Source organism: Glossina fuscipes, unplaced genomic scaffold, assembly GCF_014805625.2.
Source record: "Glossina fuscipes isolate IAEA_lab_2018 unplaced genomic scaffold, Yale_Gfus_2 111, whole genome shotgun sequence".
Taxonomy (NCBI): Eukaryota; Metazoa; Arthropoda; class Insecta; order Diptera; family Glossinidae; genus Glossina; species Glossina fuscipes.
In genome coordinates this window covers 3,976,797-3,996,647 of record NW_023998454.1, presented here as the reverse complement: position 1 = coordinate 3,996,647, position 19,851 = coordinate 3,976,797, and the positions used below count along the sequence as shown (strand labels likewise).

Here is a 19,851-nt window from a genome sequence, read left to right as displayed (position 1 = left end):
ATTAATAAGTCGAAATTTGTATCGCGCTTCGCATCAGATACGACGGAGAACGAGGAATTATTACTCCAAATCTGAATTGGGTCCGGACATTTAGATCAATACATTTAAATTTAACATTTCGTACAGCCCCACTAAATCGTTATGTAAGCTTGCTGTACCGGAAAGTTTATATGGCACAGCAGTTGATTCAAGTTGCTGGCATTCAAAAACAATAGTCCGTGGGCACACATATAAAGAAGATCGCAAGCAATCTAAAATTGTTTGTCTTCCACCTGCTGACCAAGAAAAAAAATCAGAAAACTAAATCAAATTAATTTATCTATTATCTACGAATAAGTTTGAGTGAGTAACCCAAAGTTACCTCCACTGTTCATTGACAGCTGCTCTTCACATTACGATACCTCGTTGTTTGCGGAGACATAACTAAACTGTCCAGTTTTAAATTCCTAAGTTCCATGTCCTAAGTGCAATATATATAAATACGGTCGCATTAATAAAAAGGACGGAGGAGTTTCAATTGCGGTATTAGTCAACTTGTTCTCTAGCCTTACAGACATAAAGATTGAATATGATGGTGAATTTATATCCGTCTGCATAAAACTAAACCTGCATGTTACTAGACCTACTTGCTTCTATACCACTCACCCAATCATCAAAAGTTCATGGATAACGCGTAAATGCTCCCAACAATACATCGCGTATCAAAGCGGTTCTTGTCTGTCTGTTTTTAATTTACTAGGTGTCGCATGAATTGATTCGGAAAATCGCTCCTTTTTGTCGCCTGCAACTAATGTTACGTGGATGAGCGATGTGCTAAACAGTGCATGTACATTAAGGCTATTTCAAATGAACAATACTTTTAACAAGTTGAATCAGATGGTGGATTTGGTATTTATTAATGATACTTGCAACTACATACTACAAGATTGTTATCCTGTCGTCCCGCCGGACGACAAATGCCAGCCCTCATGAGATATAGTGATGGCGATGCCTGGTAAGAATACTAGAAATATACGAAGGACGTTCAATCAATTGAAGGTCAAACATACCAATTTCAAAAAATAAAATTGTCTTTTATCCGGGAAGTGATGGTGTTTTATTCCAAAAATATTTTTTCCAAATTCTTGGGTTTGATATTTTTGACGAAAAATTCGACGCTGATCATTCTATGATGGTGCCTAAAAAGTACAATAACAACCAGTATAGTCCTTTGCTTTCTAATAAAAAATTAAAATCACTTAAAAACAAAAAAGAAAAATTTACAACTATTGGAAAATTTATGAAGGCCCGCAAAGAGTACAATGCACACAATCAGTCATGTTACTATAATTATTTGCAACCCGTGAGAAACAATTTAAAATGATCGTAAGTGTTTCTATGATTTTGTAAATATAAAAGGAAACTTATTACTTATTATCCTTCCAGGAAGTTAAACAAAGTTACGTCCACTGATGAAAAGGAAATTGCGAATTTATTTTCATACTTTTGGATCGGTATATGTTTTTAACAATGTTACCAACATGAACCCAGAGAGGGAAAATAGATTTCCTTATAATGACTTTGTTACCATTTCAATTTAGTGTGCTCGTACTGTTTACAGGAAAATGTCACTGGTTGATAACAAATTTAGGACAAGCCGTGGTAGTGTGTCATAAGAAACTGTGGTAACAATTTATCTCCACCATGGACTACACTATACAATTTGGCGATTGTTTCCGGGTACTTTCCGTTTAAACGGAGAAAATCAGTTATTATTCAGCTTTTCAAGCACGTTCCTAATAAATAATTCAGTACTAAGCTAACATCCATTGCCAGGTTATTTGAGAAAATGGTAACTGACAAGTTCTCATCGAAAATTTTACTAAACATCTCAAGCTGTCGGCTCAGACTTCGAAAAAATAAATCAACAACGACCAACTTACTCGAACTCATTACTAACGAAGCTTTTAACGATTGGGAACAATTAGATGCAATGTATAAGAGAAGATCATTCGCTGTATACATGTAAATAAATTGGAGGGCGTAGGCTTTAACAAACATTTTATAACATGAGTAGGAAGTTAAAGCACTTAAAGTATACTGTTCAATAACGCATCATCTAGAGAAATCATAGCACATTCTGGAGTTCCTGGAGATACTCATCTTGGTCCTGGTTTCTTTGTCTAATTTACAAAGGACTTACCAAATGTCATAAAACATACTCGTGACGACGTCAAACTTGTGTACAGATTTAGAGTCAAGCCCCCATCTATCTTCAGGAAGACCTCGACAAATGGTGATACACAAATATGATGTTCCTAAACAGTAACAAATTTAAGCACATAGTTTTTTACCGGATCAGTGCGTTCATCTTTATCAATCGTTGAGCGAAAGAGTATCGAGATTATTACTCTACATGATTGCTGTACACAAACCGCCGAGGCCTATTCTAGAATGTGGTTTTATTATCTGGAAGCCACAACACCATCTTTACTGAAAACAAGTTGACAAGTTACAAAAAGAGTTCCTACTTTCTGCTTGCGTGGCCTGTACTGAAATCTTAAGATATGCCTTCCCCCATATAGAATCCGCTTAGCGCTAATAAAGTTAGCCGCTCGAGGAAGCAGACGAATAATGCTAAACGTATCTTTCATTCGTAAGCTTTTCAGTGGCATACCCGACCCAAGTACTTTCCAGATTGCACAGCGAATGTTATGGCGTCTCCGAATACTTAATAGAAATCGCTACTGAATAAACTCTGGTAACAGTGACTCTATCCGAAGATTGTGAAGGCAGTAAAATAATGTGAACTATAATTTGGCTGACTTTGGCGTAAATGCTTCTGTCATTAAATCGAACATTGTGCAGTGTAATGCTTTGCCCGTTCTTGCTGGTGATCGGATGAACCAAGTTGTAGCTGGCAGTTGAGAGCCCATTTCGGTTCGGGTTATAAGCGTTAAGCAGAGATAAGCCCTCGGATGGGAGGTGAATGTACGGCCATGGAGTCGGTTTAAATAATATATGTAATATATAAAGAGTTCTGTCCGTTCCTCTATGATCAAAAATGCATTTGTTTCAGAGCAAACGAATGAACAGATTCACCAAATCAATTTTAAGGCTATCTGGAACGTTCGAGCCGCCAATAATTAATGTTTTGAAACTCGTGTTAATGGGAAGTGATATCGTGTGATTATAACAGCAAGGAAGGCGGGACATTCCCGGTTAGAACTGGAAAGATTTCTTGGGAGAGTTTTGCTATATGGGACCTAGTTCTCTCGCACTCGAAACTCACGATATCATTACCTTCGGCATACCAGGCGTTTTTTAGCACAGAACTGCGCATATTCCAAGCTACAAGAACGTATACTTTGTACGTTTGGTGTTTATACGGTTGCGTAGATCTTAAAGACACTACTTTGAACTGAAGAAGTCTTCTGAATCCTGTAGTACTACTTATACTCCCTCTTGCAGAATGAATTAATTTGTACCCTCAACGTAGTTAAAGCAGCTTATTGAGCACATGTTATGCTGCTTAGGCTTGCCAAACATTAAGCGGAGAATGCATAAATCCAAAAGTTACTATTTCTACACACAATTCGGCAATAATTTGCTACAAAATGCACACTTTCTAGAGCGTCGCTTATAAAGCAATAAAAGAACTACTATCATGAACGGTACGGCGGGTTTTCTCTTGTGCTTGTAACAGCCAACTCAAAAATTAGATCTTCTTGTTCACCGCAGGCTTTAGGTTTAATTTAGGAATAAACCTAATTTAGAAATAGAAAGAAATCGCTCTGTTTTTAATATCCCATTCCACATTGACTTAAGGGATTGCGCCTCGCTGAAAAAATTCGTGTTCATATAGGAGTAGTAGCTTTTTTTATGTAGCAGTAATAGTAATAGTAATAGTAGTGCAAATAGTAATAGTAGTAGCAACAGCACTTATTACAGACGAAATTAAGAATAAAAATTAGTTAATTGGCGATTTTGAATTTAATTTCCCCTTTTTTCTGCTTAGAAATTGCGTTTGCGCCTAGACTTGGAAATTAGAAGCAAGTTAAGCCTTAAGCATTTTTTCATTTCCAGAACCAAAAGAAATCAAAAACTGGAGGGCGGGTGAACAAAAGTTATAATCAGTCGATTAGAAAATAAGCAACCAAACAGTTCTCGTATTAATACAAATCTAAGGTATTCTGTGGATAATCAACCCTGCAAATCATATCTTCCCATTGTTCCTTTTTTTTCACCGTCGCAAAATAAATGTCGAAATTGTCAAGCTTCTGATGGTGGCTATAGAAATTATTAAAAGAACAAATTGATTTTATTCCCTACAAGTTTGCTTGTTTGTGTTCTTGTTGCCGGAAGACATTTTAATTCGAAAACTTTGCGGTGAAGTTTGCTTCGCAAACGTATAATCGACAAATAAGTTTCATTGACGTTAATGTCTTTTTCTCTAATGCTTTCACACCTCGCTAACTGTCTGCCGTGGAAACAGATATACCAAAAAGACATGAGACCAATATAAAAAAAGGGAAAAGTAAGAAAAAACTTAAGAAAAACATTTGTCATTTCGATCGAAAAAAATAACAAATATATAGAACTTTAAAAAGCTATAATAATAGAGATTTCACGACAATACCTACCTATATCAGCAGCTAACGCCAGTCGTAAAACAAACTTTTACAAAAATACATTAAAATTCTGAAATATTGGCATAATATGTGAATAAGAGAATATAAAAAGACGTAATCAGTATTACTTACATCACACTTGTGAAATTTACTTCTATTTTGTATCGTACCTTGCATACTTGTTGATAAACATAAATATCGCGTGTCGAAAAATTGCAATTTTGTTTGTGCTAAACTCGGAAGATTTGTCGTTCCTGTTGCTAAAACTTAAATATATATTTTTCAGAGAGATTTTACATTTTTCCTATAACCATCGTCAGCTAGTTGATTGTGTCCATTTATCTTTTCATCTTTCATTCTTTCAGTCGGACCAACACGGTCCGAGACATCACAACTACGACCTAATTCCATGGGTCAGATTCTGATTAAAAATTCACGTGGCAAACAACCCTACAATTCTAATAGAACTAAGAAAATTACATTCGGCTAACACCGAAGGTTTTATATACAGCACTTTTATCGTAGGAAAGATTAAAATCAACTGAGATTTCATGTTCTGTAATATAAGATGGGCGTGACTATTTTCATTTTTGTCGAAATTTTCATCCAGTGCTTATATTGTAATTACTGAACAATGAGCAAAAAACTCACAATGCAGAACTGCTTCCATAAGCATTTCCTTTGGGGGGTATATCTTAACCTTTGCGGGAGAATGACAGATGCACAAAGTGAAAGGTTTCGAAACTGCCTTCGAACCGTTATAATGATTTTGAGAGAAAGTGAAATTTTGATATACTGTAATATTGGGTGGGTGAGTACAATTTTTTCCATTTTTGTGCAGATACTGAAGACCCACCTACAACGTAGACGTCGGAAATTTTTATTACTACCTATCTCTTTTAGGATATGAGCAATAAACAATATTTTTATTCTTTGCAGAAGTGCTGTCAGTTTATGTTATTATGTGGCCGTGCTCTTTGGCTAATTTCAACATGCTTGGAACTATTTGCAATATTTCCAAATTTGAAGTCGATATTTTGACTTTCGCGATCAGAGGAATGTTTACTACACAAATTCGCAGGCGGAAAGACAAGAACGCTTGGTACATATATTTGGAGCGTCTCTGAATCTCTCTTTCTCTTTCTTGTATATGTCGCAGACATTTCAATACTCTATAATAATAGGCGTGGCCAATTTCTTAAATCCAAAAATATACTGCAGGATCGTCTATGGTACATAAGTGCAAATTCTTATCGTTGTGTTTAATTACCACCCTGCGTGCAAGAGTCTGCGATTTTTTCGACAACTTTGGCAACAGACGGACGAAAAAAAATGTTTAAAAAGCAAGAAGTTCTTCTTTCCGACAAGATTAAAGCTCTGAAATTTCAACTAGTGACACGACATAACTAAAACAATTCCTCCGTTTAGGCTGATCAGTGCCATTTATGCCCTTTATGCTTCTTTCACCGTCTTAGGAACACTTAACTACAGTAGAATATTTACACAGTGCAAATATATTAATCACTTAATGTACAATTGTTTTGGCTGGGGTAGGTGTTTACCGAAGCATTATAAAGCCGTACAAATGAAAATCATTAAATAAACTTAAAAATCATTAAATAAATATAAAAATCATTGAAAAAATCAAAAAGAATCCGATTGAATAATGAAAGTTTTAATCGATTATTAAATAAAATTGAAACGAGAACCCCGCAGTCTCCTCTTTTTCTTCTCTACCTACACGTAAACATCTTGATTGCAAGGTGAAACAACTTGTCTGTAAATTACCTCAAGACAGAATGTAAATCCCCCGCTTTGACAAATTGATAAATATTTAATTTCATTACAACAACAGTAACAGCAGCAACAACAACAGCTAGCTTGTTTACATTGCATAAAAACAATTGTAACTACTGTGTTGATTATCAAATGCCCGGAGTGGTGCAAATTCTTCGAAGTAACAGACTTTCGCGAATAGGAAAACATAGTCAAAGAAACAAAAATATTCGGCCAAAAAAACTTGACATTAAATGATAGAAATTTCAATTAATTTGTAGTTGCTTGGAAATTAAGCTTAGAGTCAATCAATACAAAAAAAAGTTTTACGACAAATTAAAACGCATTTTATATCGAATTGTGACCTGAAAAAACTTTGCTTAAGTACAAAAACCTCAAAGTAATTTAATTCATTTTCCATTTACATACTTAGCGTTAAAAGCATTTGCTTTTTAATATTCGTGACTGAATATTATCTGTAGTCATAGTTATGGCACCAATATTGTCTGGTAATAAACAAAATGTAATGCTTCACTCACTTACCTAGTTGAATTTCCGAGGCATGAGAGATTTCCAAAATTTATAAACGTGTCGAGGAAACCTTATGCTTGCGAAAAGCAATTAAAAAACTTTTTTATACCCACCTAGCATACAATGAATCTTTACTAACTTTATCAAGCCGTTTGCCAAGGATCGAAGATCTTGTGTATGTGGAGCGAACAGGTTAGGGGCGAATTTGGCGACGATAAAGCCTAGAAATGGTAATTAAATGAGACTCTTCTGGTACGTTTCAGCATTTTTCCAGACATATCAAAAATCTGTAGTCGCGCAACGCCTCTGAAAATTGTTATAACACGAATTGGGCATTGCATTTTTTCAGTATTTTTACAGTACTTTTGCATGAGATTTAGTAGCAACTTTTTTGGTTTTGTGTTCGTAATTAGAGGCTTAGTTTGTTTTATAGGTGCACGTTTGCTTATATTATTTAATTTCAATACTTATTTTATATGTTGCTTGTTGTTTACTTCGCAATAAATCGTAACTTAACAAAGACATTTTTATCGAAGATTCGAACCTTAAAAAATGTGGCTTATTTTAGTGGGCTATCTTCACTTCAGTTCCAAAAACGTGGACAGTACCTTACGAACACGGAATCTAATTTTACTTAAACGCAAATTAAAACATTATAGTGAGCCAAGGCTTATTTTCATCGGAGGTTAGATCTTGTTGTCTTATGAAAGCACTTGTGTGTTTTCATTTCTAATTTTGCACGTAAAACCAGTTCTTTTCGCCAATTCATTTCGAGACATATTGAAGGTAAATACGATTCATAATCGGATAGTTTGTCTCTAGCCGTTTTGCAAGCCACATACATCAGAACAAACTTGGTATACTTTGACAAGGGATTTAGGGTAACTATGCTCGAATGTGTTGAAGACATTCATTTATATAAAATGGCCAAAAATTCTTTCAATTATCGTTTTTTCTTTAGATGTACTCTATATGACTAGGACACTTCCGCCCAATATGGACCCATTTGCGAAAAATTCGCAAGCAGGCAACATATCACTCAATATGGTTGTAGGACGACCGTATAGATAGACGTCGGCACTGTTGGCGAATCCAATGATTTTGATATGAAGGTATAGTTGTTTTTTTTTACTTTCGTTTTTGCAAAACAGCCACAAAAAACCTGAATTTCGTATGTAGTGTCACTAAAGCAACTGCAACTTGCAAACTATCTACCTCAGCGCTATCTAAAAATTGTACGGACTCGTCAATAGGGATGTCGTCAAAAGCGTTTGTCATCCTAGGAACATGTGCACATATACATTCTGATGGTAGCATGTACATAGCAATTATTTCATGCTAATTCGATATTTCAGTTCGAAGTTAATCGATCCATCATTATATTATCGGTATTTCGAAATAATGCTTTGAACAAATTGCAATTAGTTTTTATAATTTAGAACCGGGCCTTTGATTACGTCACTACGCTTTACGTCACTTACGCTACTTCTCTGATAATTTTCGTTCTAATACTTCTACAGGTAAACTAATTAAGACAATAAGTGCAGTATTAAATCTACACGACTATTACCTCGAACCATACAAAGGATGCGAGAAGTATTCAAAGTTCGTTTTTCGTCCCATTAATATTGCAAAAAATACAAAATAAAAATTGTTAACCTACGCAAAGAAAGGATTTTTGGAAAAACTTTGAAACAGAAAACTTATCTCGGTGTACGTTAAAGAAGTAGTAAAAACTGGGGTCGAAAACTTTAAAGCATTAAAGCACAATTGGAGAAATTGTAAGTATTTCCTTTTCTTAACTGTAAAACCCATAAGCCCAGATGAACCGCATCCCTCACAGAGTTGATGTGGTTAAAGTTGTTTGCAATTTACTTTCAAATTAAATAAATTTGCCTTCATAAATTGTGTGAGCGTGTTCGGGAGGAATTTATCTAAAGATTTTGTGTATAAATTTGTTTAAAACAATTTGCCATTAAAACTAATTGATTCGAGAGTCAATTCGAGAGACCAACCGCTTTAGAAGTTGATGGAAAATAGCGCGAAAACATTAATAACACGGAGTTCAGATGAGATGTTAGAAGAAGTTCTCACATCACCGAAGATTCAGTGAAAGAAAGTGCTTCTGGACGTAGCATAAGAAGTATTCATGTCAAACTCTTAAACCGGCTAATGGACGCTTGAAAGCGATGGGATGTTTACATTAATTTCAGCTTCTGAAGCGTTCTGGCTTAATCAATTACGCATGGGTTCGGGGCTAGAACAAAATACTATGTCCAAAATGTAAAACCAATATTCAAGTTAAATTGCGCGAGTGGTATCGAATGGTAGCACTGTGGCAGACGTCTCTGTCAAATTTGACATCATAAACGTCATTGGCGTTTCTATTGCGCCTGGCTTTGTATGATATAAAGTTTTATTTCCGATTTTTACAATAAGTGGTTTTGCTTAGCAGAGAAGTGGCGGTGAATTTTGTTTGCGATTATTACGGGAGATGAGAAAAATACGTTTATATGCGACCCGAATGATGAACCAGACCGCAAAAGCAGCATCAAAGTGGTTCAAAAATCATGGTGGTGCTAGAAGTCTTCATCGATCATCTTGAGACTGTGCACTATGAATTCCTTTCACCAAATTGTTAATAGGGAGTATTGTATTTGAGCGTTATGCGTCATTCGCATGAAGCTATTCGCAAAAAGACCCGGGAATAGATTTAAAATGAAAAAATTAAATTGGTCTACATTATGAACATTGTAATACATCGAACACAATGTATAGATCGACTAAGGTATATAATACATAGCATAAGTAGGACAACGTTGTATCACTTCAATTTCTTGATAGGCAAGTCGTAATATGCGTGCCATACTGTCGAAATAAGCCACCCACCGATTAACCTAAATTTCGTTAAGCTCCAATTAAAAGACTAATGGAAGTAGCATAATCGATTCCTCCATCCAATCTGCTGAAATATATACAAGCTTTACGGTATCAGCCATTGATGCTTCTGTGCGCAAGAAACCTTTCACGCTAAAACTTAATGAAAGTCGTTCACGTAGAACCTTATAGAGCCTTTTAGAACCAATCTCATTCTGATAATCATCTAACATAAACAATTGAAAACCAATTTCATAACAATTCAACTTCACACATGCAATGAGCAAACGAAAAAGCGCAAGCAGATTTTCATTGGAGCAAAAATAGCAAATGCAACCATCGAGTATGCACTCGACGGTAGCGAAAAATTTGTGGATACCTCTTCAATAAAAATAAAAATTCAGTCATGCTTGTACATTCTATCTTAAGAATGCTTTCACTTGGAAAAACAAATACAGTTAATCTTTTCCATACGTGAATTCAAGTAAATCAAGTATATAAGAAATACCTTCACTTCCCTTCACTTAATATTACCAAAAGAATCAAAAGCAAACCAATATTTGCCTTTGATAAGCGCTGCATACATTTTTTGTTGCTATTGGGGGAAAATTCTAAAATTTTGAGACTTTTTCACTAGGCCCTATTCGCAGACTGATTTATGGAGAATCCTGTACATACTCCAACATAATGCGGGAATCTTTAAGACCATCAAACTCAACCAATAGTCAATGTTAGCGTATCTTACCTAAAGCGACCTAGCATGTTAGGTAATCAAATCTACGGTTTAAGCGTAGAGACCTATCTCCCTCTTTCTTTTCAGGTGATAAAAACAAAAATAACTCTATTTTTTAGTAAGCAGAAAAAAATATATTTATATATATATATGTAAAAATAAAATTCTGCGATAATAAAAGGTTTTTACAAAATAATGATAATAATAAATTTATGAATTTTTCAAGTCATACTGACATTTCGCGTCTGAATTTGTGTTGCACTAGATGTAAGCAAACGCCGCTGCTTAAAATAAAAAAGTAAAATCGATCAATAAGTTCATTTAATTTGTACATAACATTACATGTGTGGAAAACATTGTTCATGTTGTGCTTTTGTGTTGTGAAAAAAACTAAAAATAAAGTTTCCTCTCAACATATATCCATTCACATGTAACCGATGAATGTACTCAGTAGAAACACTGTATATAGTAGATATTGTTATATATATAACTTTAATAAATTTAAAAACTCACTTAAATTGATTAATGCACAAGCGTGAAAACACAACAAACCAAAAATCAACAACAACCTAAAAGGATTTAGATAAGCAACAAAAACGATGACAGCTTTTGGTTTTGTGTTGTTATCAATGATGGGTAAGAGAAGTTAACGAACACTGATAATACAATTTTCTAGTTATATGAATATGTAGTTATATAAACATACATACATATATATATACATATGTCGATATTGCTTACTTGTATATACTTGTAAAACAAACAAATGACATGCAGCGACATTTAATGTTGCGGGGAGTGAGAATTCAATTAAATTATCTCAGCATCAATACACACAACGAAAACTCCATTCAGTTTTACGAGAATTAAATCAATTTAAGCCAGAACGTTATATCTATTTTAATGCGAATCCCGAAAACCCTGCTCTAAACGCAAAAATTGTCGGTGCGACTAGAAGCAATCACACATATCGCGTCTGCAATGGCTCGACTGAGTCCACTGGTGTTGGCGGAAATACTTTTAGCCAACGTAATTTGTTTATGAGAAAAATTTCATAAGCGCAAATTCATGCCACATTTACCTTGGGGTGAACTTTGAGCACTCATCCCTTAAGACGCACTTGTGAAATCAGCGGTCCTTTTGAGGGCGTGACGATTACTCAACGGGCAGTACTCTTATATAACATTGAATGAGATTGATTTCAAACTATCAAGCAATATATCTTTTACACATCGCAAGTTATTAGCAAAAACAAGTTGAAGAAATGCTTGCGAAATTCCAAGCTTTAACTTTTCACCATCACCTTTACGGCACTACGGCGTCGCATGCCGTTTTACATCGAATGTGGTGCATAACGCAGCCTCCTGAGAAATTTGCAATTTAAAGTTTCTAGTTTTTGCTATGTATAAAAACAAAAACAAAATTTTTGCATGAGTGTTTACGCGAGAAGATTGTCCCACCTGCGTGTGCAGATTCGATTGCCTAACTTGTACAAAATCAGTTGTGTACACAATTATTTTCGCGTAAAGATTAAAAAAATGACACCATTGCTTAGAAATAAGCATTATTTCCTCTACTTTAATAATCAATAAGGGATTTTATTGTTCGTTGACTTGGACACAATTTCATAAAATTCTGTTTATGCCCATCACTGTAAGATGGGGTATACTCATTTTGTTTTTTTCCATAATGTATGTGACACCCAAAAGGAAGTGCCAGACGCCCTACAGAGTATATATATTTGTGATAAGCGTGAAATTGCGAGTTGGTTTAGCCATTTCTGTCCGTCTGCATGTCAGTGTGCCTGTGTGGTGTGTGCTGTTGGCATTCTCCTGCTGATAAAAATGAAGATATCGACTTCAAATTTGGTATAAACATCGGAAGTTTCTGCACGCAGGTTAGTATTGAAAATTGACGAAGTCGATCGAAGCGGAAGCGCGCAGTGGAGCGTAAACTGAACGCAACTCCGTTTTTTTTAACAAAAATTTATGAATTTTTGTCGTTACTCGAAAATTATAGACGCTAGAAGGCTGAAATTTTCCATATTTACTTTATGAGGCACTCTACTCCTTACGCGCAAAAATGAAAAACGCAGCATGCCCACACAAAGTTACAAGTGATTAAATTTTGTTTTTTTCATTTTTTTGAGGTTTTATGCCTATTTAGCATAAGGCAAACAGGACAGAATGTTTGAAACCGTCTTGCACACTCTGTAAATGAAGATATATTATCTGCCTACACAAGAAGGTTAATTTTAAAATGAATATGATAGACACTTACTCTTTCTTAATAATAGTAGCGATATAGGTATCAAATAAAAAAAACTTAGAGAGTGGAATGCAGAAAACATAGTGGTGGGTATGCGAGATTCGGCCCCTGCCGAATATAAATTTCTTGCTTGCTTTAATTCAATAACAAAAATAAAAAAGATTTATTTTAATGATATGCACCTAGGGCATTTGAGGAGTAGAATTTTTGATACGCATGCATGAATATCACACTGCATAGTGTTCAGTACCCTAAGTATTTGTAAACAGGTAGCCGGCATAAACCGCAAATGATGCTTATATTTTTTCTTTTGTATCCCCAATACCAATGAAAACTCTTTTTATCTTGGTTTGTACTACATTTATTTGCAACAAGAGATGTCTAAGAGTCGACTTAAACGTAGACTCTTATTAAAAATAAATTTCAAGGAGAATAAAGAATGCATTGATTCTTAAACATAAAATAATAAAATTAACATTTAAAAAACCGCTAAGATAATGGGGAAAGTGGGATTGTAATAAGCGAAGATCACATTGCCCATAGAAGTTCCTTAACCGTTTCACTATCAGTATCACATATACACGAACATCAGACTTTGTTACGTGCGCCCAGCATCACAAATATATGATTGGTGTTCATTATTAGTTAATGATAATTTTTTCACAATATGTGACGACGGAACTGCCAAAGGATTTACCTATCTACTGCACTGTGGCACTTGTGTAAAATTGCTGTCGTAAAATTGCTAATTTCATTTAGTTAGAACACTATAGATACATCCCACAAAAGCAAATAACAACTAGTATCATATTTAAATAATAAGATATTTGGGCTGTGGTGACGGTTGATCTCCTGGGGGTTCGATAATGGAAGGGTTAAGAAATCTGTTCACATCTTTTATAACAGAAAGGAAATAATCTTCAAAATTATCATGAAAATCTTTTACCTACCTAATGCTTTCTGGACAAAAAGCAATATAGGCAAAACGGTGATTAAACTTCTTCTAACACAAAAGTTAAAGGTGGCCTTTTAGGAGTAGTCAAGGAGTAGTCAAGGATTTTTTTCTGCCATTGTCGACCAACCTTTTTTTTAGGATATAAGGACGAGACCGTCTCTTGTTGACGTTCACAACGATAGCTTTACTCGAAAACGACCATAGCTCACCGGACAAATTCTTCTATTTTGAGGTTACAGCCGCTTTTGAACTTTAATTCTGGAACTTAATTCTGGAACTGGTTGACATAAGCTTTATGTTAGTTTCAATTTGAGATTTGACATATATTTTATATTTGATTAGCGTAAAATCTTACACTCAACAGGAAAATATGAAAGGCAAGTTAGTTATCGCCTGGGTGGAGCCGTTTACCATTTAAAATATATTATCGAAATTAAAAATCCAACAAGGACTCCAGGAAAGACAAGGTGACGTTGTATATCGTATATATTGTTTGTGTGCAGTAGTCGGCCCAAATGTATAAACACCGCTTACCATTAACGCGTAGTGAATCGAAAAAAAAAAAACAGTTATAACATATAGAGTCATATATAGTTTTTATATATGCACATATTCAGAAAAATATATGCAAATAAAAGAACAAACGTAATATGCCCGCATGCCTTTGTTGTAGGTATGAAAATTAATTAATTTGTGAACATGTACAAAACTTATAATTTACTACGAAATTACTTTCATTTGCAAAACAATATTTAATGTGAATAATTTTGCTGCTCTAAGCGACAGAATTCTATAGCCGTATCATAACTACTACGCGCTCTAAATTATCAACAGACGGCAGCAATTAATGGTGTGCGGTGAAATATTCACATAAGAGTGTGTGTGTGTGTACATATTTGTGCTTTTGCGATTTTATAATACTAAACTTATCCGCATTGCATAGTCATTTATCTAAAGAGTTGTGGCGCCATTACAATAAGAAAAGGATAATTAGCCCAGAAAAATAACAAAAGGCAAGAAGAGTTGCTTGAATATTTATGTAATAATTTTTAACTTTATGCGTACTTTTATATAATATACCCAATTCATTGCTTCTGCGATATATATATACATATATATATATGCACGTAACATCATTATATTTATCAATAAAGTTGTTAGAATGAAAGAGGAATCCCCTGCGAATTATTATAAATAATTAATCAGAAATTTTATCTGTAATCGTCAAGCTAGCTATTGCATTTATACTAAAGAGTGTACTTAGTTTTTCATTCCCTTAGTAACATATCTAATATAATGATATTAAAAAAGAGATACGAATTTATTAAAATGATTCAAGATTCTGTAGAAGTTAAGAGCGTAGGCAAGCGTAATATTTGCAAACCACCGATATATGTACAAACAAGACAAGAAAAGTATATACTTTTAATCCTCATAGACAGCAGTATCGATATAGTTGTGTCTATCTTTCCGCATGTTTAAGATCATAATAAAGAAAAACAGACCTAGTTTTAAATTCCCTCTCACTACTCCTCTCAACTTAAATTCGCAAATTAAGAGAACCGCTGTAGAGTTTTTTGTTAACAATTACTAAACCTCCGTCGCCTTTACGTGGTGTAGGGCTTCAGAATGTGTCATAAAGTATGGAAAATTTTAAATAAAATCCAAACGAATTTTCGTATCAAAAAAGAAGAGTCGCCTCGGACATACGTGACACGTAAGCACGATCAGCCAACGAGAGAAACGAGCGATTGTAAAAAAAACAAATAAGAAAATTAAATTCAATCGGGACCGAACCTTTTATACCCATCACCGTTTACCCCAAAAAAAGAAAATGGAAGTAAAACAAAAAAATTCAAACACTATAATATGGAGTCGACGCAGTTGATTTCTTCTATTTTCAAAATAAATTTTAGGTCAATTCCAAATTCATTTGCAAATTTGCAGGTGATACCTTCATTTTCGTTAATGGGGGAATGTTTACCGCACATGCTCCAAAGTTACGCAAACAGACAGATGGACAGACAAACAGGCGGACATGTTTAGGTGCATTCAAGATTTGAAACTAGCGAAGAATTTGTGTACTTTATGGGGTCTTTGAAGCTTGTTTCTGTGTTATAAAAGTTACAAAGGTATTGAAAATATAATTAAACTTTAATCAACTATAATATTGTGGGAAGGGGGGGGTCCACTTTTTCCATTTTTGTGCACGAGTGCTGCAGCAAGGCCCAGGGAATGTGCGTTCAAATTTTAGTACGTTTATTTGCTGTAGTTTATGAGTAGTGAGCAAAAAAAAAAAAATTTTTCATTCTCTTTGAAAAACAGAGTTGTTCTCAGTTTATGTGGTGTTGAGGGCGTGTCGTTCGAACCCGCGTGGAAGAACTTCCAATGTTTCTGCCAAATTTAAAGTCGATGGTTTTTTTTTTGCGGTCAAGAGAATGTTTACTGTAGACATTACATAAACGGAGAGAGCCACATGCTTAAATCGCTTCAAAATTTGAAGCTAATCAAGAATATATATATTTGGTTGAGTCCCTGAAACTTCCGTCTGGGCGTTGCAGCCGTTTTGACATAATGAAGATATGGCTCAGCCTTCGTTGATGGGTATAAAAACTCGTCATTCATACATTGGTTGAACATATGTAAAAAATGTTTGTTTCCTTTGCTTTGTCGTAGTTACTTTTTGTGTTTTGCTACATACATATCGTGTTCAGCGTTAGTTACCTGCTTAGCAGGTTGAACATGTTTCAAAGAGTTATATTAACGCATAGTGTTTTTAGAAGTGAGATGCAGCAAGTGTCAGTGAATAAATGTGAACGTTACGTTATTAGAATTTAGGACAACATTTCATCCATATATTCTTAACGTTTCATCTTAGTCTGAAAAAAGAAGAGAAGAAGAGAAATTGTGTTCAATGAATGTATTATCGCTGCGGTCGTTATCATTATAAGTGCTCAAGCATATGATCACGAAAAGAATAATAAGCTTGAATTGCTCGTTAAAAATATAAAGAACACAGTATTAGAGAGTTTGTTAATTCTCTGAAGAAAAAGACATTTTAATTACAAGCAGATATAAAATATTTACATTCGTAGAGAGAGGGTAAAAGCTCCGACCGTTCACATGACTATTCACAAGTCAGATTGTAAATGTTGTAAAATAATTGAATGTTTGATGCATAAATAAAATAATTGAATGTGAATGCATATGATCATATAAAAACAACTTTAATAAGGAATTAAAAAGAAAATCATTGAATAAATATTTGTGTGCAGTTTGCGTTTATAAATATTATAAATAATTATAAATTCAATTTTTCTATATGTACAGGTTGGATGAACGAAACGACGCCATTGCGTAGCCGAATAATATCGCGCAGTGAATGGGGTGCACGTGATCCAATATTAGTGGAAAAATTCACAGACCCTTCAGCGTTTGTGATCATTCATCATTCGTATACTCCTGCAGCTTGTTACACAACCGATGACTGCAAAAAGGCAATGCGAAGCATGCAAGATTTCCATCAACTGGAACGTGGCTGGAATGATATCGGTTATAGTTTTGGGATAGGTGGGGATGGCAACATTTATGTAGGTCGAGGGTTTAATGTTGTCGGCGCTCACGCTCCTAAGTACAACGATAAAAGTGTTGGCATCTGTTTAATTGGTGATTGGAGAAGTAAGTTACGAACAGACAACAAGAAACGCGTATATGAAAACTGATGTCGGAATTAGCGAAATTTTTCAATTTGTATAGTCTTCAAATCGTCACTTTTTCCGATTTGCAGAAGGCGAGCCTTATTGTTTGCTATCGAATGCGAAGCACATGCTTCGGTATTACAGGAAATTTTGTCTTTGCCTTCAATTTTCTTTTCGTTTCTCTTTACTATATTCAGCTGGTAGAATAAAAAGTTGCAGTCAATTTAATTTTAATATTTGGTGCTCAAAATGCTTGACATTTACGAAGTAATACGAGAAAACCGTCTTGAAACTGTCTAATATTTCGTTATGCCCGTCTCTACAAAATTTAAATTTTTTGTATTGACATTTACAGCCTGAAGAGACGTTTTAACATCGCAACCTTATTAAGTCCGCATGACTAGCGACTATCAAGTCCGCGTTCACGGATTCAAGTCTCAGTGTGGTACAGCTACAGTAAAAGCTCAGTCGGTAGGTCGATTGGCCACACATTCACTAGGCTTACGTTCTCTTTTCTTACTTTTTTCTGACCGTCGCAGCCTTACACGAACAGACGAAATCCCCCCCAATAAATGGTCAAGAAAGAAAATTGAATTAGCCGCTAGGCTACGTAAGAAAAACAATTTTTGAGAAATATTCGCCAAGAAATCCGCCCTTAAGAAGGCATAATCAATCTAACGACTTTCTTACATCGCGAAGGTGTTTTTATAGGACGATTTGTCAATACTTTCGTGAAATTTTGATATTGTAGCCAACGACTCGAGCCATTGCGCATTGTCTTTGAGAAGGAAAACTTTTGGAAATTTTCCCTTCATCCGACCCAAGGGTAACACAAAACCTTCATTATTTATAGCGCTTTATTTTTCAGTGCGGTTCTGGAGTCCAAAATCCTGTCGGAAAGTTGTTACGCTTTTGCAGCGCTTTTCCCAAGTCCTTTCACTTAAACTATAATTTCGCTTTATTGCTCTAAACAGCTTTGCTCCATAATGAGCAAACGCGTAACTCATTTGGAAAATGATCAAATTTTAATCCAATGTACTGCATTTTGGTATTTCAGGATATCAGCTATATTCTTCTCCTCGTTTTTCGATTACCGAAAATAATTTTCGGGATTTTTTTATGTTTTCTAGAGTAAGTAGACCTCGTTGTTTAGTTTTGGGCGTAAACCGCGCTCAACGTTATACCCATTTACCTGTGTTCGTTTGAAATCGGCAAATTGCTACCTTCGATGAAGAAAGGTCGCCATGATAGTTTCCAAGCCAAAGCTAAGGTTGGACGATACCTTTTCTTATCAAAAGCAAGCGCTTGATATTCAGAGTTTTCCATTGTTTTGAAAATAACAAATGTACCACCACTGAAACCATCGTACCGCGTGAACAAACGATCTATTAACGAATTATTCGTTACAGACGAGACCTGTCGGTTTCGGTATGTGTTAAACCTTTTAGTGCAACTTTAACAGAAAAATCTACGGTGCTCCTGGATCTTCAGCAATATTAGTCAAAATTCCGATAACACTTTCAGACCAATTTTATACACCAACTCGATAGATGCGTTCTTTAGATGTCCGTGCAAAAAAAATCGTATAAAAGAATACGTGCAAATTATGACAAATTTGATTATATGTTCCACAACTTTAAAAAATCGTACAAGACGAAAAAACTTTTTATATTTTTTCAAAAAACCGTGCAAAAAACGAATAATGCAGAACATATTACTTATATATAAGTGAAAAAGTAAGAAAGTTATATTCGGCGGGAACCGAATCCCGCATAACCATCACTATGTTTTTCACATTCTCGCCCAGTTCTTTTATTTGATACCCATATGAACATAACTATTCCCTCAATTGTGTTTTTTTTGTAAATCAAAAATTAGAACAATTTTTTTGGGATTAATGCTAAAAAAAGAATTCGTGTAAAAAAGTGTTTGCTCCCATTAGTGAACCGTGTTATTTACGAAGTGTTAAGACGGAGTTGGATATATTTGTACTTTTAAAGTAATTTCTAAAATATACGTACTCGTAATCGCGCTGAAAAGCGCGCGCGTTTACCTACGTCCGCCTGCATATTAAAATTACGGTTAACCGCCCATGGTTTCATTCTTATCAAATATTCTCTAATTACTTCTATCACTCTCGTTGTGTCCAAGCCAAATCAGTTGAATTGACTATGGTTGCGTTGACGTTAAGCAAACATATAAATAATGCAGACAATATAACTATGATTTTTAGTTCTAAGGTGTTATTAAATCGTGTAAAATCACAAACTGCACGATCACTTCTATCCTGCAAGCAAATATCGTACATAGGCGAAATACAAATTTTTTAATTTCTTTTTAATTATTAGCAATAATTATTTTTAATTTTCATTAATTAATTAAAAAAAGTGAAAACGCTATGAT

The 19,851-nt window shown here is 34.7% G+C and overlaps 2 protein-coding genes across 9 annotated transcripts in view; one reads left to right on the top strand and one right to left on the bottom strand.

Moving 5' to 3' along the window:
- The window catches only part of LOC119639062 (trichohyalin), a 56,050-nt gene that overhangs the window by 11,604 nt on the left and 24,595 nt on the right, over positions 1-19,851 (bottom strand). Inside the window, exon 2 of one of the 4 annotated variants that reach the window (XM_038036239.1) lies at positions 16,452-16,629. The exons of 1 other annotated variant lie outside the window; for it this stretch is intronic. The gene's annotated coding sequence lies outside the window, so the exon portion shown is untranslated. Of the gene's footprint in view, positions 1-13,745; positions 13,777-16,451; positions 16,630-19,851 lie in introns of those variants that run through there. 2 more of the 4 variants (XM_038036238.1, XM_038036241.1) reach the window with 2 other exon arrangements.
- Positions 10,771-19,851, top strand: part of LOC119639064 (peptidoglycan-recognition protein LB) — a 10,103-nt gene continuing 1,022 nt past the window's right edge. Inside the window, exons 1-2 of one of the 5 annotated variants that reach the window (XM_038036244.1) lie at positions 10,771-11,163; positions 17,081-17,428. In XM_038036244.1, coding sequence (XP_037892172.1) covers positions 11,127-11,163; positions 17,081-17,428 — 385 coding nt within the window. In that variant the 5' untranslated portion in view covers positions 10,771-11,126. Of the gene's footprint in view, positions 11,164-16,476; positions 16,533-16,636; positions 16,896-16,982; positions 17,018-17,080; positions 17,429-19,851 lie in introns of those variants that run through there. The other 4 variants (XM_038036243.1, XM_038036247.1, XM_038036246.1 and 1 more) reach the window with 4 other exon arrangements.